Source organism: Dromaius novaehollandiae, chromosome 5 (assembly GCF_036370855.1).
Source record: "Dromaius novaehollandiae isolate bDroNov1 chromosome 5, bDroNov1.hap1, whole genome shotgun sequence".
Taxonomy (NCBI): domain Eukaryota; kingdom Metazoa; phylum Chordata; class Aves; order Casuariiformes; family Dromaiidae; genus Dromaius; species Dromaius novaehollandiae.
This window is the reverse complement of record NC_088102.1, coordinates 9,376,630-9,404,505: the sequence shown is the minus strand read 5'-3', so window position 1 is coordinate 9,404,505 and position 27,876 is coordinate 9,376,630. Positions and strand designations below refer to the sequence as shown.

General features: G+C 41.0%; 1 protein-coding gene across 2 annotated transcripts in view; it reads right to left on the bottom strand.

Annotated features, from left to right (window-relative positions):
* BRF1 (BRF1 RNA polymerase III transcription initiation factor subunit) overlaps positions 1 to 27,876 on the bottom strand; it is a 172,658-nt gene that overhangs the window by 95,764 nt on the left and 49,018 nt on the right. For both annotated transcript variants that reach the window (XM_064511970.1, XM_064511971.1), the window contains one exon: positions 8,807 to 8,838. In XM_064511970.1, coding sequence (XP_064368040.1) covers positions 8,807 to 8,838 — 32 coding nt within the window. The remainder of the gene's footprint in view (positions 1 to 8,806; positions 8,839 to 27,876) is intronic.

Here is a 27,876-nt window from a genome sequence, read left to right as displayed (position 1 = left end):
AGTACTGCAAGTCATAGGTACAGAATAATACAGGTGCTTGTCAAAATCTGCTCAATGTAGAACTGTGAATCAAAGCACAAGTTATACTAAAAAGAATTACAAAAAAATTGTTCATTACGCTCTTCAGTGGACTGTGTTGTTCTTAATTACTTGGACAACTTTTCAGTTGTCACCTAATACTTAAAGCATTTAATAGACTTTAACATCAATATACATAAACTGTCATTTATCTCATAACAAAACCTGAGCAAATAATCACGTTAGTGCAAATTTCAGCTCTGTATAATCATGTGAGGTGGGATAATTAAGCATTGCACAACCAAACACCAAAATTTTCCACCAAGGAGTGGTGCTTCGTGCCCAAAGGATATTTTGCTATTTCTTATTGGTTGGACATTGCCATACATAATGAAATAAAGCAAAACAAACTAAGTTCAGACCCGATTGCTAAAAAGCCAGGCCCAGGGCCCTGCTCCCGTCCCCTCCTTTGCTGCTGCGGAGGAGTTACTCTCCATACTCTGCTTCGTAATTTATGGCATGGGCAACTACAGTTGTATTTTAAAGTCTGAAGATGTTTTATTTCACTATTTTAAGATGTGTTTTTGCAGCCAGCAAGCAAGGCAGGGTTTATTTCAGTTCCTGATGAGCCCTGAATGTTCCCACGAAGCTCCATGCACACCTTGCTGCCCCAAGGCATAAATAAAGGTCAAAGTCAGACGGTATAAAAAACTCCAGCCTCCTACACTGCAAACAAATAGGGTTTTTTTTCCTTAAGATAGCATATACTCTATTGCTTTTATGCAACAGAACTGCCTCTCTTTCCTATGCCTGGATAACAAAGGTGTTTACAAAGCAGTCAATCACACAACGGAGTTGTTGATTATGCTTCCAGCCTATGGAAATATAATACCCAGCAACAGGTTTGTATTCCATTTTCACAAAAGTGCTTTAAAAACATTAGTTTAAAAGCACATTCTCCTCCCAAATGTGCAGATGCTCCTACCAAGCTAGTGAAAATACTGACACGTTTTCACCTAGTCTTGCACTTAGAATTTTTACGTGAAAAATTTTAACATGAATTTTTCTTTATGCAAACTCAGACAAAAACAGAACTTGGAAGAAGTCTTCAGAATTATCTTATAAACTGAAAGTGAGTGTTCAGCCAAGTGTAGGTGACGTTAATCCACTCTGTAATGTAGTGGAAAGCATTAAATATCTTCCACACTTTGACTGACCAATGGTGAGACTGGCCTAGAAAATACAAAATTACAATCTTAAATTTTACTATCTCCCGCCCCCCCCCCCCCAAAAAAAATGTCAGATGAGATCAAAATATTCTCCTGTGGAAAGGAAGTGATCAAAAATATACCCTTTGAACAAGGGGCGTATTTCGCAGCTATTAAGTCATTGAAATTTATACAGAAAAACAAACATCTGCTTAATCCAACATTTCCTATAGGAGTTTGAGAGCATGTGACTTTCCATGAGGCACAGAGATAAAACAGACATTACTAAAGCAAAATATCTGCAGTGTTTCAGTTGGCTTTAGATGTTCTAGATTCACTGCAAGTTTGGGGTGGTTTGCTTTGACCTTTGTTTAAAAATATTAACATAAAGAGTGGGGTTTTTGGCTGTCGTTCCGGCCTCCTTAGTTGGCTAGCCCAGTTGCTATAAATCTTAAACTTCATCACTTAGATCTTTTTCTGCAAGAAGGATTTCACTGCACAAATCAATAAAGTTACTTCAATAGAGCCAAGCACATGTGATCTTTCCATCAGAGGCTTCACAAACTTTCATTTTAGTCTACAAAAAAAACCAAAAACAAACAAAAAAAACCCTCCAATTCAGACCAGTATTCCTCCCTCCTGCTTTTTTGCCAGGATATCCAAATATTTCATGTGTGCCCCCATCTAACCATGTCACTCTATAAGAAACTCCTCCCAAGCAAAATTTCCGTAAGTGCACTCAAAGAACAAACATATGCAAAGAGACACAAGGAAGCACTTTTTTAAAGTGATGTTCTAACAATCAAAGTGGGAGTTGAATTAAATCTAAAGCAGAGACAAATGCATTATAGAATTGCCCTATGACCGATTTTTATCTTCCTATCCTTGGTTTAAAAGCCTCTAGATCCATGGTCTATTTGAGAAGTAACATGCTTAAATGTAACCTGCTTTTCCACTTCACCCACATCATCAGAGCTTTACGACTGACTTCAAGGTGTAGGCAGTCTGTTTATACAAAACAATAAATTCAAACAGAAATGGCACAAAGGGCTTTTTTTTTTTGATCACAAGTGCAAGTTGCTTGCAGTGTCTGGTTACTACCAATTTAGAAAGGAAGTATGACACGCAGTGGATTACGTGCTATATAGTTTCCTTCATAAAGGTCATGTATTTTTAATCCCAGTGTAAAAATCACAAAAAGAACAAGGAATATTTAAGTGGTTCCAGTTTTCCTGGCAAATTTGTACTAAGAGATACTTCAGGCATGCTAAAAGAATATATTTCTCATCTTGAAAAGTTATCAAATGCTCACAGTTCCTGGGGCATTCCTCATAAACAAGAGCTTAGAGACGGCATAAAGCGCAGCCAGAAACCAGGAACAGTGCTGCACTGCTGAAGCAGGATGTTTAGGAACTGGTTTAGTGGAAAAAGGCCCTTCCACTAAAACTCGATGTCACTGTCACCAATTTGAACTATCGCACATACACATCCTGTGTGTGCAATATACAATGACATTTATCACTGATAAATAACCATAGATATCTTTAGTCTCATCATTTGTATTTATGCTTTTTGCATTCTACTAAGCTTAGAAAATTAAAAGAATTAATTTAGAGGCCTATTTTAATTTCTAGTCCTTCCTTCATTAAGAACTTCTTATGAAAATTCATATCCTCCAATCCATAGAAAGCTTAGCCCTCCAATTTTAGAACCATGTGACATTTGCATACATAAAACCTAGTTTTATACGAGTCTTCAGTATGGTAAATAAACAAAAATGCCCTTCTAAAAGAATGTCTCTGGCTTAGACTTGAATTGGTGCAACTTTAAAGCTGACCACATAAACTTCTGTCTCTTTCCTCTACTTCTTCATTTACAAGGATCATTGAAAAACCAGTATTTTCCCAAATTCTCCCAAAGTACAATTGCCAAAGTGTAACATCAGTCTTACAGGCTTTCACGAGACCTGTGCTCTCTTGCACTGCTGGCACATTTTGACAGATTTTAAAATTTCCTAAACTTCAAGCAATCCCTAGGCTTGAGCATCAATATCCAATACACTGAAGAGTGGCATCACCCTCTTTCAGAGGGGGTGTTTAAAGCTCTCTGCACACCCCGATAGCTTTTCCCACAGTATTTTATATTCAGCCCCCACTTAAAGCAATCCATTTATAAACATATGGACCTGCCACTCTGAGGTTCTTGCTTTTCTTTTTCAATGAAGACTCTCCAGCAGGAAGACATCTTTCAGAGAAAAAGTACATGCTTACCAAAGCACAGCAAAACAAGCCATTTTTACCCTTAAGTTTTTACAGGGGAAGTTAAGATTCTGCAAGACATTGCCCTTTACTGACAGCTAATTTCTGCTCATGTGACAGGTACACTTTATTTTAGTTAAAAGCAGCCATTGCAGAAGAGATGGCTTTAAATTATTTAGTTACATCTTTTGTAGAAATATCCTCCTACTTCTTATACTCTGTGCCCTTCACAGTAAATTATTTTTCAGAGGCACAGTCATTTCATTTCACATCCGTCAGTCATCAGATGCCGACTGTAAAGGGACACTCCCATGGGGGGGGCACTTTCTTCTCTTCAATCACTTCTCCCCTTTCATAACTTCTGCAATTTTCTTCCACATCATACCAGATGTGGTCACAAACACCAGTATACTTCCACTTTCCCAAATAATAATAAATACCTCCACATTCTAGCAACCAGGGAATTCAACTGTTGAGCAATCTAACGTACTCCAGAATTAAAAACTCTTTGGAAAACACAGAGTCACACATTCATACCGTTACCAGATCACTTTAACTTCCCGACAGCCACAGTCAATAATGCCATAAGCAGGCTCAAGCAAAAACGTTCAGTAAGTTCCCTAACTTCATAAACAAGCACCCTTTCCCTAGGAGCAATTTTCAAAAAGGCTTTGCAAGATCACGGGGTGGCATCCTGCAAAAGGGCTGCAGAGGCTGGCAGTGGTTAAGGTCTTCCGTCTCTCGGAAAGACGAAGCCTGGGCAGTTGGAGCTCGCTGCGAATTCACACTGCGAAACATCCATGGCTGCTTGCCTAAATAATTAAGCAAGCATGAAAAGCAAATGAGTTTTTAAGGAGAGTGTCTGTTGCTGGGGAAAGAGGCACCTGTGGTTATTTGATTCATTATTAACATTTCTACTATAGTAATGCCTGAAGGTCCCAACCAGGTTGTTTATATTAACTCAATCAACATACAAATTTGCATAGGGGCAATAAAGGCAAATGCAGTCAACATGTTAATATCTTTAAATGAACAAAGAGTATTAAAAACCAAAGCAAATGAGTATCATCTTTAAAAATTATTCTATTCTACCCTTCTCCACACAATAAGCTGAAGCTTCTTTTTTTTGGTCCATACCACAACCAGAACATTTCATTTAACCCCAAAAGACAAGCAATGCATGAGACTACAAGCACGTATCAAACCCGGCTTGTCAGACTGCAGTTCAAGAAGAGACCCCAATCCAAATTAAGCAGCTTGCTCTCAAGCTATGCTGCAAAGCATTGCCTTCAGTCTGGGGCCTCCTATGGGAGAGTCTGCGTCTGCTAATCACATATGCTGTCGTCCTCATATTCTTCCTCCAACACCACAGCTGTACGGTAAGCCGTGTAATACCAATTATGCAAGAAAGTAAAAGAATAATTTGTGGCAAATGTAGAGGAATCAGGGAGGCCAATGCTGCTTCAAAATCTACAAGTTTCCAAAAACAGCTCACAATGAAGATGCTTCTGGACAAGAAGACACTGTTACTTCACTGGACAACCTCAAGAGAAGGAAATAGGGGCTCGAGAGTAAAGTTTTGAAGTGGAAGAGAAACTGAGAAAAATCTAGACCCATTTATTAATTTTCACTTCTTGTACACCCTAGAATTGAAGGACAATTCAGGTTGGAAGAGAGGTCTCTAGCCCAGCCTCCTGCTCAAAGCAGGGTTAGCTATGAGATCAGACTAGGTTGCTCGGGGTCTTGAAAACTTCCAAGGATAGAGACTTCAAAACCTTTCTAAGCAACCAGTTCCAATGCTTGACCGTTCTCGTGGTGAAAAACCTTTTCTTGATGTCTCTCATTTCAATTTATGTCCGTTGCTGCTCATCCTCCTGCCTCACATTGCTATAAAGAGCCTGGTTCTCTCTAACATCTTTTCAGTAAGCATTAGCCTTATTTAACAGCAGGACACATTGAAGGCACAATAAAAATGATATTCTATTGTGCAAAAATCAGAGATCAAAGCATGGCCAACATCTCTTCCCGAAGTCTTTTATGACCACATTGCAAAGACTGTAACACTAGAGATGACAGCAAGATTAAAAAGACACACACACACACACACACAAACTGGCATTTCCCACTATTAGAAAGGCAATATTTTACCACATTGAGATCAAAATTTTAGCCAAGTCATTCTCCAGGTGGAAGGAATGAAGGTGCTCTGAAACAGATGAGCAAACCAAAGCTGTGCAAAAGTTGGGCCGAGGCTGGACAAGCTTCTCAACTCTCCTAAACAAGCAAGGCCTGTCAGTTAGATTGGAGTAACAAAAAAGGAAACAAAAGGCTTGATTATAGACCTCTCTAAAGACTATATTTGCAAGTAAAATGCAGTATCTGAAAATACAAACGAGTACTCTCCCAGAGAGAGAGAAATGACTGATCATGCTTCCAACTCGATCAACATGCAGCATGATCCTTCACGCTGTACCAGGAAAGAGCCTGATTTGCAGAAGTGGTCTGTACATTTTCACTTCAAAGTCTAAATGCATCAGAGGCATATTGACTCTGACAACACTTCCAAGAGAAGTTCCCAGGACAGAGGATATATTTCACCTGGAGAGAAGAGGGGAGATTAAAATACGAAAAAATTGGAAGTGCTGCCCCCCAAGCCTTTCCAGTACCAAAAAAACCCGGTCATTTTGTTTTATTCCAAGCTAGCACCAATTTTGAAGTCCCAAAAACTAGAACGAAACATAATTATTGTTCTCCAGTAGAACAAGCCAGACTCCCACATCTCAGCCATCTCTACAGGAGGAAAGCTGATAATGACTTCTTAACCATAGATTGTCCATTAACAATGAAAATTAAACTAGCCCCTTTGTTGATAATTTTTAGCAGCATAATGCTACGCTAAAAGCATGCTATATTGTATAGGAAGGCTTTTTAATTTTTGTATGGAGAATGGGGGCCAAATCCTAAAGCAGCTTTATAAAGACAGGAAAAGACATTGTATAAGAGGCATAGACCAGAGCCTAGGAGACCACACTTAAGATCCATCCCTCTTTTTTTGTTTTGAAAAGCTAAACCCAGTAATAAGAGAGGAAGAACACATGTATCATAGGTAATGAGTAAAAAAACAACTTGCAGGCAACACCAGGCTCTAGCCTTCTCCATATCAGCCTCACTTTTAGCTACCCAACTTTGAGGTCATGAGCTACAGAGAGTCTCAGCTCTCCCAGTCCCTGGTCAGCGGTCACCGATGCAGAGGGAGCAGCATGGCACAGCATTTATTGCCCCTGCTGCAAGATGCTAAAGGAAGCAATGGATGGCCTTTTCCACTGGCTTTCATTTATCCTTTTTGTTGGTAGCTGGAGTTAAGAGGCTTACTTTTGTTTTTCTATCAGATGAACAGATACATGAAAGGCTGTTGTGCCTCCCTCCCTCCCCCCCCCAATGTACTGGAATATACTCTGAGGTGTTCAGTAATTTTCTCAGCAGCCTCTAGGAAGACACTGAATAAAGCTTTACTTAGCAACACTCTCCAGAAAATCCCACCTCCAGCAGCAGCAGAGCTGCCGCAAGCAGAAAATTCTACAGAAAAACGTGATTTGCTAGTAGCTCCTTAAGCCAGAGTTAGTGATACTCAGCAGTAACTCGGGGGTTTTTAGACTTTCAAATGTCATTTTTTCCTGGCAGGAAATTAACATCTTTCTCATTTGTGACCGAGAAAAACAATTACCTGGACTAGCAACACATATTTTGTATACACAAGTCAAAAAAAGTTAATATTTTGGACAGATAATACCACTGCTACTACTTTCTTTTTCTTTAATGACAGCCTTATCCCAGCTTCAGAGAGCTGTCCTTGAAAAAGATACTTCAAGGTAATAGCACGGTATAGCAAATGAATTCCTTTTCTTTCCTAGGCATGCAATCTTTGAACAAAGACTGATCTAAAGCAAAATCTACCAAAGCTTTCTGCACGGGTAGCAACTGTTTTGCCATGAGCTGCAAAGGGAACTGAAGTAGCAAAAGCTAAGAACCACCTAGGAAGCCCTTTGCAGGCAGCTTAACCGCATTTTAGCCAGGTGTATAGTTGATTAGGGGAGCTGGGGAGGATTTTTTTTTTTTTTTTAAACAAGCTCCAGAGGAAAACAAAACAAACAAAAAAAAGAAAATCAAGAGAAGACCTAAAAAGCTCTTTCATGCATCCTTAAAAAGGACCTTTGCTTCTGGCTCACTAAAGATAATAATGACATTTAAGATCTTGTTTACTCAGATCCATCTTTGAAGCAGCTAGAAAATGGAGGCCATCGGAAATTACAGACAGTTAATATTTAAAATGTGTTGCCACTTTTTCCCCTTTCCAGAAATGATTATTTCCATATTACTAATATATTTCTGGCTCTCCCATCTCTTCAGTTACCCCTCTTTAACCTTCTGCTCCTCCTATGCCCCATCTCACCACCTTTTTTGGCTGGCACATATAGTAAAAAAGAAAAAAAAAAAAAGTGACTTTCTGCCCCTTCTCCCCCACAGATACAATACCTCTGATTCTTCATATGCTGTGAACAGTCTTCACATTGCTGTGATTATCCTATTTCATAACAGCTGGTATGAAAAATCACCAGTGTTTAATTGCCCATTCTACACAGGCAATATTTCATTATAAATAATCAATATTAATTCAGTGAGAATTTGGAAGAAATAAAAAAAAAAGTTGGTAATTTTAAGAGTTGAAGATTCATTTGGTTACCGCAATTTCAGCAGATTGCTTTAAGCAATAAATAGGCTTCAGAGGGATGCCATTTACAAAGACAGCTGGGAAGACAAAAATAGATACAACTAACCTACCACATTGTATGTAAAACAGTTTTAACATGGAGAAGGAGAGTAAGACAGCTTACGTCAATAAGAGCTTTCTATTTCTACATACAGAGCAAGAACACATTTCTCCTAAAATACACATTACAGAGCATGTCTCTCTAGCACACTAATCCGTTTACACAGTGTTACCTACCAAAAAAAGTTATTTCTGTCTTCAACAACTGTTATTTTAAAAACGTGTAACATCTGACCCTGTGCCATTGCAATGACCCCGATGGAAGGATCACACTAACCGCTGATGCATTATTTGTAACATTACAAACAAAAATATCTGATGTTTAATTTTGCTTAACAATTATCCTGCTTTACAAACCCAGTGTTTTTCCCATTCAGAATTTTTTGATATAAGTTAAAGCACCCCAAATAGCGCGTACTGACAGCTCTTTGCTTGCAATTAATCTTAAAGTTTAACAATTCAACAAAAGTCGCAAATAAAAATAGATACAATACCTGAAGAAGGTCACTGAGGTCGAGTAACATGTCTGTGAAGTAGTCAAGGAATATGATGATGATCTGACAGCATTTCTTAATTTTATTACCACCCCCAAAAAGGAAGCAATAAGCGGGGTTTAACTGAAACACGGCAGCAGTGAGGTGCGGGCTGGGTGCTGGGTGCTAGCAGGGAGCATCGGGCCCGCTCCGGGGGAAATCCCGCCAGCACAGCACGGGTTGTGCACGTCGGATGACGGTCTCCAAGGACAGGCCAACACCCCGAGTGCCTTGCAGCTACCCACTACATACTGCACTCTAAAAAAGACCCAATAATAGTAAATAACAAGAATAGTAATGAGACAGAGCGCTCTTGCGCTTCATCTAAGAAACGTATAGCATCATCTGCCTCCTACGCTCAGGACACCAGGATCCAACAAGCCCCAATCATTACAATTTTCCATTAGATTTTACTGGGATTAAGCACATGTATAAATACATTGTCTTAATAATATCGAAGAAGAAGGAAAAAAAAAGCAGCAAGCTTCAAGGACAAAGGTGGCTGTCTCACTGATGCCAAAGCAGTGATCACATGCTGGCTTTGATATCAGCAAGCCAGGTGTGGCTCACAGGCTGTAAAAGAGCTCCGGTTTTACCATTAAAAGGAGTGTCAAAGTAAAACGTGAAAGACAGACAGACAGAGAACACATCTATGGGAGGGCAGACGTGTGTTTTGATATAGCAATGTTTCAAGAAATCCAGTATCGAGAAGCACAGAAATAGCTGCAAGTTACCTCACCATAATTTGGTACCTTCTGGTAATGTAAGTGTCAGTGTATACACTTTTTAAAGTATACCAAACTAACACACCACAGATTTTCCCTAGATATTATCAGCTGTGGAAGAGGAATAATTCAGATAATGTAATCAGTTTATATATAAACATTTGTCTCACTAAGAAGTTTTATCCTTGAGCACTTCTATCCTTAGTTTGCATTTAAAATTGCATGAATTTAGTACTCCAAATTTGTTTCAAGATTCAGTACATCGTATTATGTTAAAATTATTAGGTGAAAGTGAATTTTAGCGTTAAAAACACAGTGTTGTAGCGTATTAATTAGGGGAAATCTCAGTAATTCTCTGAAAAAAATCAAAATCCATTATAGAAAATATTACACAAAACATTAATCTTAAAATTTAATTCAGTAAGGAAATTTCTTTAAAAATATATATATATATCCATAAGAAAAAATAGTGATGAGAAACCTAAACAGAGCAGTACTGAAGCTGCCCTGGAGTTGCTCCATAGGCCCTGGAGACAGAGGAGCAGAGAGGCAGGGAAAACCGGCATCAGAGCCCCATTCAGGTGCTAGGTGAGCCAGAGCGCTAGATTTCTAGCCTAGGCATTTCAGCTCAAGCCATCAAATCTGTACACTGAAGTATTCTTCATCTTCATCAAACTGTTAAAAATATCCTGGTGGAAGACCTACACTTAACACCACCTTAGGAGTGCTCAGGCTTCATTACTTAAAAAAAATAAAAATAAAAATAAAAAACCCAATCTTTTGTCCAAGTAAGGAGAAGCCGGGAACACACTGCATGCAGCTGCAGGAACAAAATATCAGAGCTAATAAGCTGGGAAACTCACTCGCAGGGCTCAGCTAGCTTTGCAGCAATCTAGAGCTATACTATAGATGCTTAAGCCACGGTCGCTTTGCTCCTTGGAGAAGTTAGTTCAAGTGTCCACTGAAATTGCAAGCAAAGGTCACGGTAAAAAATGTGGCATTTCTGGATTTCATTTACAGCAGCCTCCAGCCATGGCACTCTGCGATTAGCTGCGTAGCTGCCGGAGCGAGGCAAGAGCGGAGGGGAAACTTGAGTCACGGCGTGGCGCGGGACAGCCCTTGCTGCACACACTGCGAGCCCAGTTATCAGCAGGAAGTAGTTGTAAAAACAGGCAGTTGTTTTCCAGCTCCTTTTCAGAGCTGGAACAGCGCAAGAGAACATACGACAACAACTGAAAACAGCCGATAATACTTAATATGTATTTTCAAATTATATAATCGTAAGATAAATGTTTCCTTTGAAGCAGGAAGAAAACAATAATACTTTTACATGCACTGAATGCCAGCACATGGAAAAGCTCTCAAAGGGAGAGAAAGCTACTGATACCGCAGATATACACACACAAAATAACAGAATATAAACACAAAGGAGCTTAGGTTATAAATGGACCCGAGTGAAAAGAAAACAAGTCTCCATACTTCAGCCGTTTCAGCTGCTTTTCTTTCACTGTTTATTTTTTAACCAGCCTCACCACGGTATGCAACTGCTTACCCATCACTGGTAATTTTAAAATCAAAGTGAGATGAATCTAAAAGCTTTACTTCAGAAGATTGAATTCAAGAGGCTCCTTTGACCAATGTGATGCAAGAGGTCAAAACACTCCCTTTTCTGCCTTTATAATCTAGTAATCTGTGGATAATGTGAAAGCACAATGAATCACAGCAATAATGATCTCATTCTCGGCAACACAGGAAACAAAAGTTCACGATGAAATGAATAGTACCGGAAACCTAAAACCCAAAATACCAAAACAAACATGCATTTGTCCTTAGATAGGCCTACGTTTTATATATTCTAGCAATTCTGAAGTATTTATATGCAGCAAAATCCCTTTGGATTTCAGTGCTGTCATTTCCCAGGAGCAAGACTGCCGTCTGGAAAAGTTATATACAGACACGCAGGAATAACTGTGCAAGAGCTTTTGATAATTGCGAACATCTTTTAAAGTAACGACCATAGTTTACAGTAGAGCTGTTCCCTCTTCTAAAAAATATTGCCTTAGTTTTAACTTCTGACAGAAGCTACAATAATCAGACTCTCAGACAGATCATTTCTTGCTACTGCAGCAAAATCCTTAGCCTGTCATATTTAGGATATATAAGCACATAGGAACAGCATGGAGGAGGCAGAAAGTCTGGTATTCGAATTTTTTTTGTTTTCGTACATTAGTCTCAAAACTGTTACTTATATTTTAAACTTACAGGGCTGCAATCCATTCAGCAGATGTGTGACATCAGTGAACGCTGTGCTGTCCACTAGTGAAACACTCCCTTTTGCATTTGAAACCAGGATGCTTTCTATTACTAACAAAAACTATTGACAGATCCATTAAATATATAAAATATAAAAATATGAAGTCCCTCTCTGTATTTAACAACAGCAATTTAGCTGGTTGCAAACAAGAAAGCAAAGATTAATAAGAAATTTGAATGAAAAGCCAAGAAGAAAAAATCTGAATATTATATAGAATTTTTTTCAAATTCTGTATCAAACAAAATAGTGATAATTTCAATGTTATGGTCCTGTATAAGCCACATAGAGATGGGAACTTTGCAGAAGCACTTAGGATATAAGCACACGGAGATACAAGAAAGGGTGGGTTGACAAAGAAGTGGAGTAATACCAGGATGGAAAACTAGTGACAGCATTTGACTGACCCCAAACCCGGGTTTTCATTTTCCAGTTCAAACCAAATCAAAAAATCGCCTTTCCATACTTTCATACAGCAAGTGAATTTCTCATTATGACTTACCACAATTAAATCTGTGCTGCTTTACAAACATTACCCACGCTAGCAATTAAATAAAACTGACAACAATAATTGTTTAAAGTAAACATTTCTGTTCCCAGCTACACTGAAATAACAGGATTAGAAAACAATAACCAAAACCAATTCTTTCGTAGAAAACTCATTTCTTACAACTCTAACAGAGCTTTTAGGTTAAAACCCTATGGAGCAAGTTTCCAAAGTTTCCCAAGTTTGCAATTTTGTCCATGCAAAAAGGAAGCATGCACAGCACAGGCTACACTTGAGTGTATCAATAAACAGAGCACTTAAACCAAACTGGTAAGCACAAATGCCATTTTCATAACATGCTCATTTTATTGACATGCAGATGAATGGATGGGCAAAAGGAGGACTGCATTTTGGTGTGTGTGCATTTATTTTTTTTCTTTTCCTTTCACACAACTGCATGTCTGTATTTCATAGGATTATATTCTAAAATGCCTAATTGTTAAAGGACAAAATGTACTGCCGCACTCCTTCCCCGGGTACGTCAGCGGGTTTCGCTAGTAGTCCCTTTTCATTGCATGGAGCTCCTTTGCCTTAACAATTGTGAGAAAGGTAATGGTATCGATTCTGCATTGTATGATAACCTAGGCAGAGCTATTAAAAAGCAGACAGACATTTAGCCTACCTGATTTTATGGCTTCGCCTGAAATGTCTAGGTTAGAAATTCAGCTTTCTAGCTCACCTGAGACCTGAATTAGGCTCTGACACCGAATCTCCCTCTCTGCTCCTCTATCTCCAGCACCTAGGGAGCGGCTCTAGGGCAGCTCGGTACTGACTCTGGAGCCTCAGCCCGCCAGGCTGGACGAGTCCAAAGCCTGCAAGCTGTGTTAAACTTCAGACTCCCAAATGCACATACAATCCAGTCTTTACAAAATTAATGCTGTAGCTTTCCTTAATAATTGTCTTCAGAGTCACTGCCATTTACAGAAACATTTTCAAAATCGTGTCACCCAGCTGAATACTCAGCGAGTGATCGGCCCTTCTGCAAATGACGCCCTTGGAGAGTATAGTCCTCAAAGAGCGCAGGCTAGGCCCACTCCCGACTTGTGTCGCTGACCTCAGGAAAATAAATCTGCTGTGTAACATTACAAATTATTTACACAGTCAGGTATAAATTTATAACACAGTGCGACACAACAAAAAACGTGTAAAATGCATTTCTTGCCCCAAACCGCTTCTACAGTCAACCCCCAATTATTCAGGAAGCTGGACGGAGAGAAGCAGCAAAGAGTATGTGAAGTAAGCTACAGAAAGATAATCCAGCCAGTGTGTTTACTTTGGAGAAAGAAAATTAAGGCATAGAATGAAAATGTAAATATTAATTTAAAAGCTGGTTTTAGTGCTGCGTGGTTAATCTACAACCCAGATGATGTGACCGCGTATAAATACAAGCTGGCTATATTCAAAAAAACAAAGAGTCTCCAAACATGAAAAAAAAGAAAGACCCTTCCCCTGCACAGTAAATCGCACAAGCCCGGATGAGGAAAACAAGAGGGGTTGCTAGGAGCAGCACGTCTAAGGAAGAACTTAAGAGTGGGGCTGGCAGGGAGGCACCATGAAAGCAGCAAAGCGCTGACTGCAAGAGAAAAAGAAAGGAACAAAGTAAATGGTAAAATCCCCACAGAAAACAGTGGGTGCCTAAAAAGAGGTCTGGCAAGCAGGTTTGCTTACGCACACATACAAAATTGCACAGTCCAAGAAACTGCACAGAATGGGCAAAAGACAGATGTTCACTGCGGGATTTAGGAAAGAGCTCTTAAAAAAGCAGCTGGCAAAGAGGACAGCAGCAGAGGTTACGGCCCTTGTACCAACACCGAGAGAAAAGAAGTTTCACAAAACTTAGAGGTGCAGATTTGGAAGAATTACTCTGAGATGACAACTAGGTATTCAGTCCAGCACAGGGCCAAAAAGCCTGGAAACGTGAATCAGCTGGCAGAGATAGGAAAGGGAGATAAATCAGGAGCAGAGAAAACCACTCCTTGCCCAGAGGTGGCAAAGGAAAAATGGCACTGTCACAAGCCTTACACTGTGCTCTGCTCAAAATCCAAAACCGAAGCATTTGGAAAGATTTTTTAAAAGGTGTTAAAGCTATATAGTTTGCCCAGCACTTTACACCAAAACGAATGGGCAGAATAATCTCACGCTGGCTGGTACCGGCTGCCACCACCCCTTCCACGGGACTGCTGCTTGGGCAGCGACAGGGCATGCCAGCCCAGGGAACTGACCGAAATAAACAGTTTTTTTCTTTTTCTTTTGTTTTTTTTTTTTTGTTTTCTTTTGTTTTGTTGTCTGTTTTCAGCTGGTTTAACTCCCCAGTTCGCATGTAGCTGCACAAACACCTGGCCTGAGAGGAGGCAGGGGACGGACCGGGGGAGGAATGAGCAGGCAAGGGCAAAGCGAGATGACCTCTTTCTGAAGCCGCGCCAGCTTACGCTGGCTTCACGCATTCATCAAAACTAGAGCCCAAGACAATCTCTCAGCCACCCATCCCACCTACTCAAATTACTCTTGAAAGTCGCACTGTTTGCAGAATGCTCCCCAGCTTGCCCCAAAACACGAAGACCTACCTTATCTGAAAGGGAAACCTTAAAACAAATAAGGAGCAAAAGCCTGCAGAGTAACTGCTTTATTGCAATCCAAAATTCGATAAACTGGTAACACCTTTGCTGCTTTAAATATGCAGACCATTGCTGTGCAGAAGTTCATCGCATTGCTGTAGCTTACACACGGTAAACACACAGATACCCTGGTGCTAGAAGAGTGGCACTACCCTACTCAATTAAACCAGAACAAAAGCAGATTCTATAGATACATGATGTTTTGTATTTTCCATGCTAGAAGCCAAGTGTTACATCTTTGCTTGCATGCCTGTACTGAGTCTAATGCACTGGTATCAGCTGCTTCTCGGAGAATTTTCCCCGCAGCGTTTTGCTCAGCCAGGAGGGCTGCAGCTGTTGCACAACTGCCCTGAGACGCAGCAGAGTTCGCCCAGAATCTCAAACACTGCTTTACTGCCATTATCGATGAACTCCATCTACCCGTGTGTACGTATTATCTAATATTTTATATGTAATACAGTGCCACTCTTTCTTATCTAACAGAAATTTACTGGCATTGGCGGCCCGATTTAAAAAGAAAGTTGAGCTTTCAAAAGCAAGGCAGCCCATCCCTGCCACTCAGAGGCTGATGACTTCTAAATGGCCTCCAGCGGAAAGTCCAACGACCAAACGTGTTAAGTTTCCCATGCTAAAAGAGCTTCAAGAGAATCATATTGACATATGTTGTATAATGTATTTCTGCATAGGAGTATGCATTGTGGCAGAAACCTACATAAGTCATAGCAGCACAGAGGTATACGCAATTTGCTATTTTCTTAAGAAGTTATGTTTTCTAAACTGGGCTTACTTTATGATTCATAAATAACAGCTTATCCCAAATGAGTTACTAATAAAGCATTTTACCAAATAAAGCATAATGCATCTTGCACAGGCTATGCTTTACACTACTGCCGTAAGAGCATTCAAGGGAGGTTTATCTAGAAGCTCGTTTCTACTCGTTACATCCTTGGACAGTTAGCCAGGTGCCTTGGGTGCACTACCATACATACGCACTCCTGAGTTAGCCTGTTTCCATTTACCACCCTGTAGACAAGACACAATGTGCAACTGTGTCTGCGCTTCTACTTCACAGCGATGCAAAATGGAAGAGATCACCTTTAGCTGTCACTGTCAGGACAAGAAGGTATCTTTACTTTCTGCCAGCCCAACTCTCTCTCAAGGAGAAAGAAAAAGAAACTGCAATAGCTTTTCTAACTTGAAAAATGTCAAACACCAATTTTAAGTACCTTCCAGGGTTAGAGACAAGTGATGCATCATACTTTGAAATAGATACAATTCTCAACATGACGCAATCCTCTTCAAGGACATAAAATACCGGATTTTAAATTTAGGACAAATTTATGTCTTGAAAGGTTGCCCCTAGAACAAGATTAAATTTGGTCCTTGAACATGTGTAATACTGCAGGGGAGGGAGGAGTTTACACTGCAGGGAAGACAGACGACAGATCTGAGATTTTAAAGGTAGCTAACTTTCCAGAGAGTTCAATTACTAGAATATATCTTAGAGATGATCTATTGAGCAGGGATAGTACAGGCGCTGGCATTTGATACGGTCTGTATTTTATCTACATGAGAGGGTGGGAAATAAATGCCTCTCTTCTGGAATCAGTTTTCCCCACGAAAATGAAAGGCACTGTCCAGAGGGACCGGAGGCTGGGGCTGAGGACACTGGCTTTCTGTTCCCAGTTCTGCCACTGCCTGTCCTGCAGAAAACACTTTACCCTTCTAGACCATGCTTCTATAATGGAGATGACAGTTTTGACCTCCTTGGTAAAATGCGTTCAAACTTTCTGATTACACATCTCTGGAACACATTTTTAGGACTCTGGGATTCTCAAGTCTCCCCCAAGAGCCAGAGATGCAAGCTTGCAAATGCATTTGCAGTATAATCTCCCAGTAGTTAAGTTTACAGTAAATAATTATTTTTTCCACTATCTCCCTGCCCCTGAGAGACCCAAGCTATATGCTGTCCTAAGGCAAAGTCCCGATAAATCCAGTGAGTTCACAATTCTGCCAATCAACGCAGAAATTTGCCCACCTGCCCAAAAATACAAAAAAGCTTAAAAGCTAAGTGACATACTGAGTCCTTCATAATGAAAATAGAGGCAATCCATATTACATATTCAGCCTCTCCTCTCAAGTATGCCAGGCCTAATTTTCATACCTCAATTACCCAAAATACATGGCTAAGAAGCTCCCATAACAGCCTTAAATTCCTTTATTCAGTTTAAGATTCAATTCAATTTCACACCAGTCTGCTCTAAAAATCACTCCACACATACACGTACCAATTCTCAGCATTTAAAAAGATGTTAACTGCTTGTCTATCATTTACTCCTCTTCATGAGAGGATCCGTAAGCAGCAATAGGAAAACCCTGATGGGGGGCAAAGGGTAGGAAGGGGGCAGAATCTGCACAGACTTATCCTAATGGAAATGCACAGCTCTTCAGTACCCAGCCTGTTGCAATTCTCTACTTGTCACAGATACTACAATTCCCTTGACGGTACTGTCAATATTTACTTCACTTAAGTAGGAACTTGCAAAGCATTTCAATACAATGTTGCATAGCATCAGTTAGTGAACACACTGAAGTTAATTTACTTGCAAATGGCATTTCTCAAGTTCTTAAAAGTTAACAACCTTCATTAAATGCCTTTAATCAAGATGGAAAATGAGGAATCTTCTCCTGAAGTGTCATTTTAAACTTTTATCCCTGCATTATCTTCTTTTGAATGCTCAAGCAATGGCAAGCACTTATCTCATGTCTCTCTTACAGCACAGAGACTGCTCTTTCATTATCAGTTTTTAAGAAGCTGTAAACTTATCTCAGCTGCTGGAAGTCTTCAAGAGAAAAAAAAAATCAGTAATGATGTACATATCATCTGCCTCTGGGAAAATAAAAACTGCCAGTGATATGCTGGGAAAGATCTCCTCAGGCTCCTTTCACACAGTGTTGCAGCAGTTTTATTGTAACGAAGCAGCGTAATTTCAAATAACATTCTACAGTGCACTGACTGCAATCTCTTAAAAAAACGGCTTGACTCTGAACAACGAATAAGAATGCTATTGTGGATCCCATGTTTACAGCTGCTCGCTGATTGTGTCACATTTGCAGAGCTTTCAAGAAAAATAACTTCTTTTCCTCACTGCTGAGACTTACAAATTCAGCCTAGAATTTTGCAGTCAAGATCAGCGCAGCATCAGAACTAGAGAGCCTGCAAAACTTAACACTTTTTCCACAATTAGCTAAAAATACAGTTGCATAAGTATATCCCACTGTCTTACCAAAATCAGAGAGAAGAATAATATGCAGAACAGGACTCCTACGTTCTGGGAGGCAGTGAGCTGTACAAGGTACAGATGCATACGGGACACAAAAGATCTAGATCTTATTACTGCCCTGCTAAACAAGTCATTTTGCTTCTCTTTTGTGCCTCGGTTTCCCCATCAATAAGATGGGGATTGTAATACTGACCTGCTCTATAAAGTACTATAAACTCTGTACTTCAATGGTCTGGACCCTCAGCTATGATGGAGCAAACTCAAGTTGCAATCCTGCTGCTAGGGCTGTTTACATTATGGTCATTATAATCATACATAATAAATATATTAATAAAACAAAAATTAAACAAACATAAAGAAATAACCCTGAGAGAAGCAAGTCAGATGAAATATAACCCCTCTCTGCTAAACAGCCTGATCATTCAACCAGAAAAGCTTCCACTTGTTTGCTCTCCTCTTAACCCTGCAATTCTTGTGCTCTCGACTGCAGAGCGACAACAGCTCCAAAAGGAGAAGAGTCAGCTTCAGGGCCCCAGCGAGTCTATTGGCTTTGAATTTCCCTTACGGAACAGAATCCAGGTTTTCTGCTAGTCAAGAAGGGACCTTAGGCACCAGCCCTAAAATCGATGAGCGCCTGTCACTGCGTCTCTACCCTCAGGAGAAGACTGAGTGCTCTGGATCTTGAGCAAAGAGAAATCCTCCAGGTACAGTTCATGCCAAACACTCAAACTGCCAAGCAGAAAGACATTTCAGAAGCACCACTGAGCAAAGCATTACCTACTGACCACTTCTACGTGTCAACCTAACTGATGGTCTCAGAGAACAAGGGACAGCGCTGGATGCTGCTTACCTTGACTCCAGCAAGGCTAAAGGCACAGTCTCCCACAGTCCTTTAACAGTCACATTAACGAGATATGGTTTGGACAGCGGGACAATAAGGTAGGCATAAAATTGGCTGGATTGTCAGGCTTAAAAGGGCTGTGATTAATAGTGCAAAGTCCACCTGGCAGATGGTAACTACTGGCATGTCTCAGGGGCAACTGTCTTGATCAACAACAAGACAGCAAAACAGAAGACACCCTGGGCAAGTCAGGTTGAGGGAGCAGGCAATTCACTGGAATAGGGCTGCCATTTAGAGGGATCTCAACATGTTGGAGAACCGAGGTGACAGGAACTTCAAAAAGTTCAAAGACAAATGCAAAGCTTTGCACCTGAGACAGAATAACCCCGGTACAGGCTGGGGACTGACGACATGGGAGAAACTTGCAGAAAAGAACCTGGGGGTCCCCATGGACAAGTTGAGCAAGAGGCAGCAAGCATGCTCTTGCATCAAAGAAGACCAAGCACATACTGGGCTGTATTATCAGGGGTGCAGGCAGCAGTCAAGGGAAGTGATTATTCCCCTTTGCTCAGTACCTGCGAGGATGCCGCTGGAAAGCTATGTTCAGTTCCAGGTTCCTAAGTACAACCGCTGTTGTACTACTTGTTTTCCAGCTTCTGTTTTAGACACTTTCTTCTGGTTCCAGTCACCTACCTCTCAACCAGAGGTCTGTGCTCCCAACTTCTCCAGCCGCAACAGAAAGCAAATGACCAGTTTACCAGCCACACCGGGAGGACTGCCAATATTGTCCGTGAAAACCAAAGACTGGAGACTCGTCTCATCACTGAATGACTGAGAAACAGCTGGGACACTGAAACCACCAGTTCAAAGCCTGACGAATGAGTACAGCAGCAACCAATACTTGAGTTTGTCTTTTCTCACAGCAACAGCTTAGAATCTAGGTAGAAGACAAAAGGTAGGTCTCAATAAATATTACACTGAAGGTTTATGAAATATTTTTAAGTGGAAAAAGTGTTATCTAAATATGTGCTAAAAATAATCATTGGCAATGAACTGGGTCCTCCAGATGTGACAAGAATGCAGTGATGTGGGAGCCCCTCACAGACAGCAGCACAGATGCAGTCCATCTGTTGCATTCACTACAAGACTGAGCCTTTAAGAACCAGAATTTTTCGTTTAGAAAAGAAAATGCAACTTAGATTCTGCAGAAGTTAATGACACTCACCTGGGGAAACCTGACTTTCAACTCCAAATAAGAACAGAATAGACTGTTTTCAGGTACTGATCAAGACCCAGCAGCTGAAAACTCCAGATGCTTCTTTAGAAAAGACTTCTTCAGCAATGACTTATATTATCTTACATTTTTTTCTAGTTTTGCTGAAGATCAAGGATGATCCACCAGTAATTTCAGGGGCAAATGTCAAAAGAAACGTTCCTAATTCAGAGACCCCTACTCTTTCATCCAACAGGAAAAGTCACAAGAAGAGCATCTATAATCCCACAACCTTTACAGCTGAACAGGCAGAACTCCCCAAGTCTGAGGCCATGACTTCACTGGGGGCGGGGGGGGAAGTGTGTGTTCTCAATGCAGGTTAGCTAGCAGGGGACAAAATCCTTGCACAACAAGGACACAGCAGTGTTTTCACACAAACTATCAAGGTAACTTCGCAAATTTTCTACGGTCTAACATGAATTACCAGCTCTTTGGCATAGAATTTTGCTACACTTTGCTTTACCCGAAAGGAAACAACAACTTTGTTTCCCTTTGGAAACTGCAAGGCCAAAAGGCTTTCCACAAGCACAACAAAAAAGTAAAAAGGTCCAATTATAGAAAGAAAAATACTGTAAAACAGATAAGGTGAGAACTTCTCCTGATAATAAGACAGAGGCAATATTTAGAGTTCTGTTTTGTATACAACAGACTTGCACATTTCAGTTAATCACATCCCAAAGTCATGTTGCTGAACATGTATTTTTATTGCACGTTTTTCTCTTCATATTATAAAGACTACGGCACTGGTGAAATACAATCTATACAATTTTTTGTCCAAACTAAAAAGACTCTTTTCTCCAGCCTATACGGTTAAGAGATTTTTCCCTTCTTTCAGAATTCACTTTCCAGCAATAGCTCATATGTGGTAACAAAAAATATACATTCACCATACCTTTCTGCAATACAAAAGGCATCTGGAGAGCACTTTCATTTCTACTCCATGCCAAGGCATAAGTTAAGACTTTATTCTTGGCAGACGAGCTGCTCCTCCATTGAAGAAACAGTTATAGATCTCCATTTAAAAATACTGATTAGCAAATCTCATTGCACTTTACCAACACATGCAGTCAAAACATTACTGAGACTACTGTGTTTCTCCCAAGCTGGAAGGATGTTGAAAACTTAAATGATTCACTTACAGCTGATCTAAAGATGAGAGTGCTGCAATTTATGTTTTATTGTCAAATGTTTAAAGAATCAAATCTAAATAAAATACACAATACACAAGCTTCAAAGCACACATTATCTTGAACATCTTATTTCCAATTAGCAAGTCAAAATAAAGGAGGCATGGGGAACATTTTGCTTCAAAAGCAGATCTCTGGAAGAAATCAAGATTTTGGTTGTTTGGGGGCTCATTTAAGACTCCTGTTTTCCCAAAGCGCTGAAACTGGATAAGATGCAAAGACGATCCTCCCTCTTGGGGGGAAGCGCACAGATCGCCACATGATTAGGTATGACATCATTCATTCATAGGACAACGCTGGTCCAGGCTGGCAATTAAACTTAAAAGACATTTTCTTTTGCCTTTGAGGAAGGACGAGAATTTGCCACAAAGACAGGCTAACAGTGAAAAGGCTTATCTCACATTTTGCTTGGCATGAGATTAAAACTCTTTAAGAAGCACTTCCAGAATGAAGTTTATGCATGAAGACTGTCATGCAAACAAAACCCTAGTGACAAGCATCTGAAGAAATAAGGCAGCTCTTGAAAAATACTTTCACTAATTTTTTAAACGCTTATACTTTTTTAGGATGTAAGAAATCATTATCAAGACCTCTTTCAAGATATGGGGAAAGGCCAGGTATGAGAATGACTTGTGTTTTTCCAAAACAAGTTTGAGAACACTGTTTCTCTGATACATTTTCACTCTGTTCTTACAACATCAAAAAGTACAAGACATAAAACTGCCTAAGACTTAAGAATATGATGAAAGTGGAGACAGTTTTAGAAGACCTCAAGCTAAAATCATACTTGCAGATAGCAAGCACAGAAGTGCTTGTAGCTGTCAATGCAGTGGCTTCTATTTAACCTATTATGTATTACTGGATCTTAATTAAAGCATTTAAGAATATGGATTTGTCTTTTAAGGCATCGTTCTTACTGCATTAAAATGCAAATACACAATCTTCAAAACTATTTTAATGAAAGAGAGCATTTATTTTTCTAATTGACTTCTAAAGTATTAAAATGCAAAAATCATTAGTCATGGCTAAGACCAGGAATATTTTTCAGTGAATGTATCAAAAACATCAACAGTAATTGAGCATGTTTGCTACGAGAACTTACTTAAACAAAGCATCAAGTAACTTTTTTTTTCTTTCTTTTTTTTTTTTTTTTTAAGGGGGGTAGGGGTGCAGAGAACGAAGGAGAAGCGTCTCCTCCAGATCCCACATCACATCCAGCACATCCTCTGACAAAAGCAAGAATGTGATACACAATCACTGGCCATTCCCTGCTGCTTTTTATTAGCTGTTTTTTGCAATATATTAGCTCCCATCAGGTCAAAATGCTACCCAGCTAAACGCTGTTATTGCCTACAAAAGCACCAAAATTCAGATCCAGAGATGAAGCTCTGAATTAAGCACAGAGCCATCCTAATCACTTCCTCTTGCAAACAAGCTTTAGCAAGATTGTTAAATATTTATTTTCACAACCACGCAAGGATCGCTGAAGGTCACAGACATCAGAGGTGCGATCCCCTTCCTTATCGTCCCGCCGCTGCATTTGTTTCAGTTGAAGCAGGCCCCTCTGCCCTCGCCTTTCCCTCTGCTCACCCACCACGCGTCTCCCCGCCCAGCACTCCTCCTGCCTTCGCTCACCTCATTAGCTCCCATGGCCCCACCGCTGTTTCAAAGCATCGCCCCCTCGCACGGGGGTGCTGGTATTTGAGGGCTGCCCCTCGTATTTTCTATCCCAGCATCACTGAGGCCCTCTTAGTTCTTCTGTTCCTGCTCCTCTTTCTGTCCATGCTTGCTTTCCACCATGGGAATATCTCACCCCTCCAGAAACCCCAGCCCGGTACCAAACTATCGAGACACAGACCACCGCTGAATTTAAATAGACCCTTATTATATGCATAAAAAATCTGGGTCAGATTCTTCTACTGTAAGTAACTCGGTGTTGCACAAGGCCCAACACAGTGACAGAGCGCCAGACTGCCAAACAGTACACGCTTGTTCTACCTGCCCATGCTGTAATTTAAGCCCACAGCTACAAAGGCTTCAGGGGAACTAATCCAAACATCTACAGGATAAAGCCTGTGCCTTTGTTCCAAGGAGGGATCATGATGACTGTCTCTGTCCCAGCACAGAAAGGTGCGATGGGCAAGGGAAAAGGACCTCCAAAATTAAAACTGTCTCTGTACAAAGCTCTTTTGTCAGCAAAATCTGCATTTTGCAGCAGTCATACCGATCAACGTGCTTTGAGAAAGAACTGCTTTGGGACTTCAATCGCTTTGCTCCATAAAGCAAAAAAATATTCCTGCACTCAAATTTCCAAAAAGGAGTGTTTTGACCTTTACTGTTCAAAATTTCACTTAAATGGGGAAAACAGAAAAAACAAAGCTATCAAAACCAGCCTAATCTTTATAGGCCATCCTGTGACTCTGTCCCTCCCGTTATCTCTAGATACTTCGTTCAATGCTGCATTATGGAAAAGTTGACAATTTGAGCCACCTGCTGGGTGCCAGTAACCTAAGGGAAAAAAGTTGGCCCCTCCTCCACAGAGAAGCCAGTGCAAATTTTGGCTGTGGATTTGATGGGGCAGGATCAGGTGTCCCCTTGCCAGTGCGAGAGGTTAAATACTTCTCTATCCTGAGTTAGTAACAAGTTAACAGAAAAGCAGATTTCCAGAGTGTATAATTCTTAAACAAAATATTAGCCTTAACACACACAAAATTGCAGTCCTCCTCCTCCTCCTTTTGGATAGTGTATATAGAAATCCCATTAGCTGGAGAGATCAACATTCTTATCTGAGTTTCCAGGATGCTGTAACATGCAAAATTAGAGCAGCTCTCTTAAGTGGGTCAATTATCACTACTGCACTTACAGCAGCTTTCCCCCTCCCTCCCTCCCTGCAGCATCCAGAATGGGCATTTATTTAGCACAAGGATTTAAGCAGTAACGTTTTGAGCTGCAACACACCACAATGTAAAGTTCCTTTCCCCTTTTTTATTTTCAAAATCTTAAAAGGGCAAAGAAATTCACCCAAGTACCAACTCTCCACAATAAAATTACGGTCTCCTCATGGACAGCTTTGATGACTTTCAGAGACAGGGCACCCTGGAGGAAAACGCTATTTAGCAGTCACCCTCACCATCTTCCTACCACATCTGAGTCACGCACAAGTGAGGTTTTTGGCTTTCTTCTCCAAGTGATCAGCGGAGCATCCGAGGGCCATTTACCACCTCCCCAGCCCTGTCCCCCTGGCTTCAGGTCCTGTTCTTCTTAAGAGGGAATTATTTTTAAAAGGCACCACAAACTATCAAACACAAGTGGAACAATTCAAGCGTTCAGCACAGGTACCCAGCATCACCTCAGATACCACAGGATGAAGAGATCTGCAGGGGACTCACGGATACGACACAGGACCTAAGGGAAACTCAAGCTCCTCTGGAGTATGGCTGGAGACCAGACAAGAGACCTTGCAGTGGCACAGCACCCGTCACCAGCCTCCTCTGCGGGTGCTGCCTCTGTGCCCATCGCTCGGGCGGCGAGAAGAGCAGCTGCAAGAAGAAACAAGCCAGATAGAGGACTGGCCCCCGGATGGCAGTAGGACAAGGTTTCTAAAACAAGCTCCCTTGTGCAACAGCAAGCAGACAGAGATTTGCTTCCCAAGACACAAGAGTTAAAACTCTCAACATCATTTGGGCAAAATTCAGAGTAATGGCAAATAATATCGCAGAGAGGTCTGCATGCAACATCAGCTAGTACACAGAAGAAAAATTTGTCCATCTTTTCCTCTGACAGGAAAGATGAAACACTTCATTCTCTCACCAACACACTTTTCTATCTCTCTGCACAGCAGAAAGGTGTGAGGCAGGACTGTTAAGTGAAAAAACTCAGATGATTCTGCTTCACTCTGTGGAAGAGAGGCCAGGATGCACTGGCTTCAGGTCATGAGCCTTGCTGCTCGATTGAGTAGTCCCAACCTTGGCTGCGGAGAGGGTGAGAGAGAGAACTGACAGTGCAGAAATTAAATTTCTATTGCTGCCACTGGCTGCCCTCTGTCCTAAATTTCTATAGCATTTTCCCCTGTAGTACAAAATGAGAATGATCACATGAGCCACGCATTACAAAACATGAACTATTTGGAAATATATGCAACTAACACAGGGCAACAATAGCCGCACCATAGGTCAGGTTGCAGATTTCCATTAATAGGCTAAAAAAATTAAACTAACTAAAATGCATGCATTCAAAAGCACGTCACTTTTAAAACTTCATTTGGAAGTGAGTGCACAAGGCTTTTCCAAGACTTCTTTAAGTCTGGGAAGTAACATCTTACCACTTTTTACCCCACAAAAAAATTCTAGGGAAATGAAATAATTTGTCTTAGTAAATATCACATGTATTTTTAACTATACAGTTTAAAAGCAGCTTTTAATCTCTTATGTTATGCCCCTGTCACACTCAACACTTGCACACAAAAAATTCTGAATGAAACTCTATTTAACCAAAAGTAAAAGGACAGTGACTAAAAAATAAAAGTCCACAGCAGAAGAAAAATTTAAAAGTTTTTATTACCTTCCTAACTAGAGCTCTAAAATTTTGTTGATTAAAGGCTAATTTCAAAAGTTAACTTTTTAATTGGGAACACTAGGGCCTGCTGGCTCCAGCAAGCTTAGTAGAGGTCAAAAGATTGTTGGAGACCTAATTTTTCATTTCGAGTAAAAAAGGAAGCCTTGCCCTTTTCCTTGCAGAGATAGACCTTGAAGTGTTAGTAGGGAAACAAAGAATGTATCCATCAAAGGCTCTCACGGTGAGGCTACACAAAGCCTCCCAAGACAGTGTGGGAAGCCAACAGAGCTTGCAAACGCTCCAAAGGAAATTAGCTGAACTTTGCTTGCAAATTCCAAAAACCTAGAATGGTTCAGTAGCTGGTACCTAACCTAGGATTACAGAGACCCAAGTTCAATTCCTTACTCCATCACAGATTTTCTGGGTAGCTTTGAATGTATCCCTTAACTTCAGTTCTGCACCTGGAAAATGAAGATAAATACTCTCAACTTCCCCTTACTGTGACATGAAAATAAACACATTAAACCGGGAGGCAGTCAAATAGCTTGGCAGTAGAGCACAAGCACTGCAGACAGATAGGAAATCTACATGGAAATAACAAAGTCCTGCCCCATTCGACAAGGAAGTGCCCAGTTTTTTCCCCCCAAACCCTTCTTGCCTGGCAAGAGCCCATCATGTCTTCCTGATCCTTCCTCGAGCAAAAGGGAGGTTCATGGAGGACAGAAAGCGGAGGAGGAAAAGCACCCTACACCTCCCAACCCAGTGCAAGTTCACACATAGTGGAAACCAAAGGAAGCAAACTTTCTCCCGTCACCCTCAAATTCAGAGGCCGTTTCTCCTACACCACCCGCAGACAGGTTCCTCCAAGAACAGTTCAGAAGAGAGGCCTGACTTGGGCGCCCCGGACCTGTAGGAGGAGGCCATCTCCTCCCTCTGACAACCCAAAGAGCCTCTGCAGACGAGCCGAATGACCGGGATGACCAAACTCCAATGACCAGGACGACCAAACTCAGGACATTCAGCTGCAGGCCGCCCTGGCCTCGGGCGGTGGGAAGGCAGCAGAGCGCGGCTACAGCCCTGGCAGAAGCGCAGGGCTCACACGTGCGCCCGGGCTCATCAGCCTTGCTGCTGCAGGGGGGGATCCTGCCCCGAGTTCACCCCGCAGGCAAACACGGGCATGTTTACACAAGATAGCCAGCCAGGGAACTTTGCGAGGACTCTTCTCATGTGGAAAAGGTTTTGTTTACTAAGCACTAATAAGACAGGATTGGGTTCACAACTACAGGCGCATTTTTCAGAGAGCTTTAAAGGAAAAAAAAAAAGGGAGGGGGCAGGAGACAAAAGACATTTGCCATGCAAAATGTCACTGATAAAAAAAGTAGGTGACAGGGTGGAAAATATCACAAACAAAAGCATACAGTTTTGTTTTGCTTTAATAAGAGTCACGTAGAGCAAAAAGGGTTAAAAACAGAACAAAACGTGCCTCGATTAAAACAAACTCATCACCCCCCTGGAAAACCCTAGCCGAGCCTCTCCTCGTTTCGGCGCAACCCCCAGGGCAGCCACAGGTTACACACTAATCCCCAAGTCGGTCAAATCCTGCGCTTGACTCTTGCAAAGCGCTCGCTCTCGGGAACGGCAGTGCCAGCTAAAAAGCTCTTTTGTTTCCATTCAATCATATGTAGGGGTGGAAA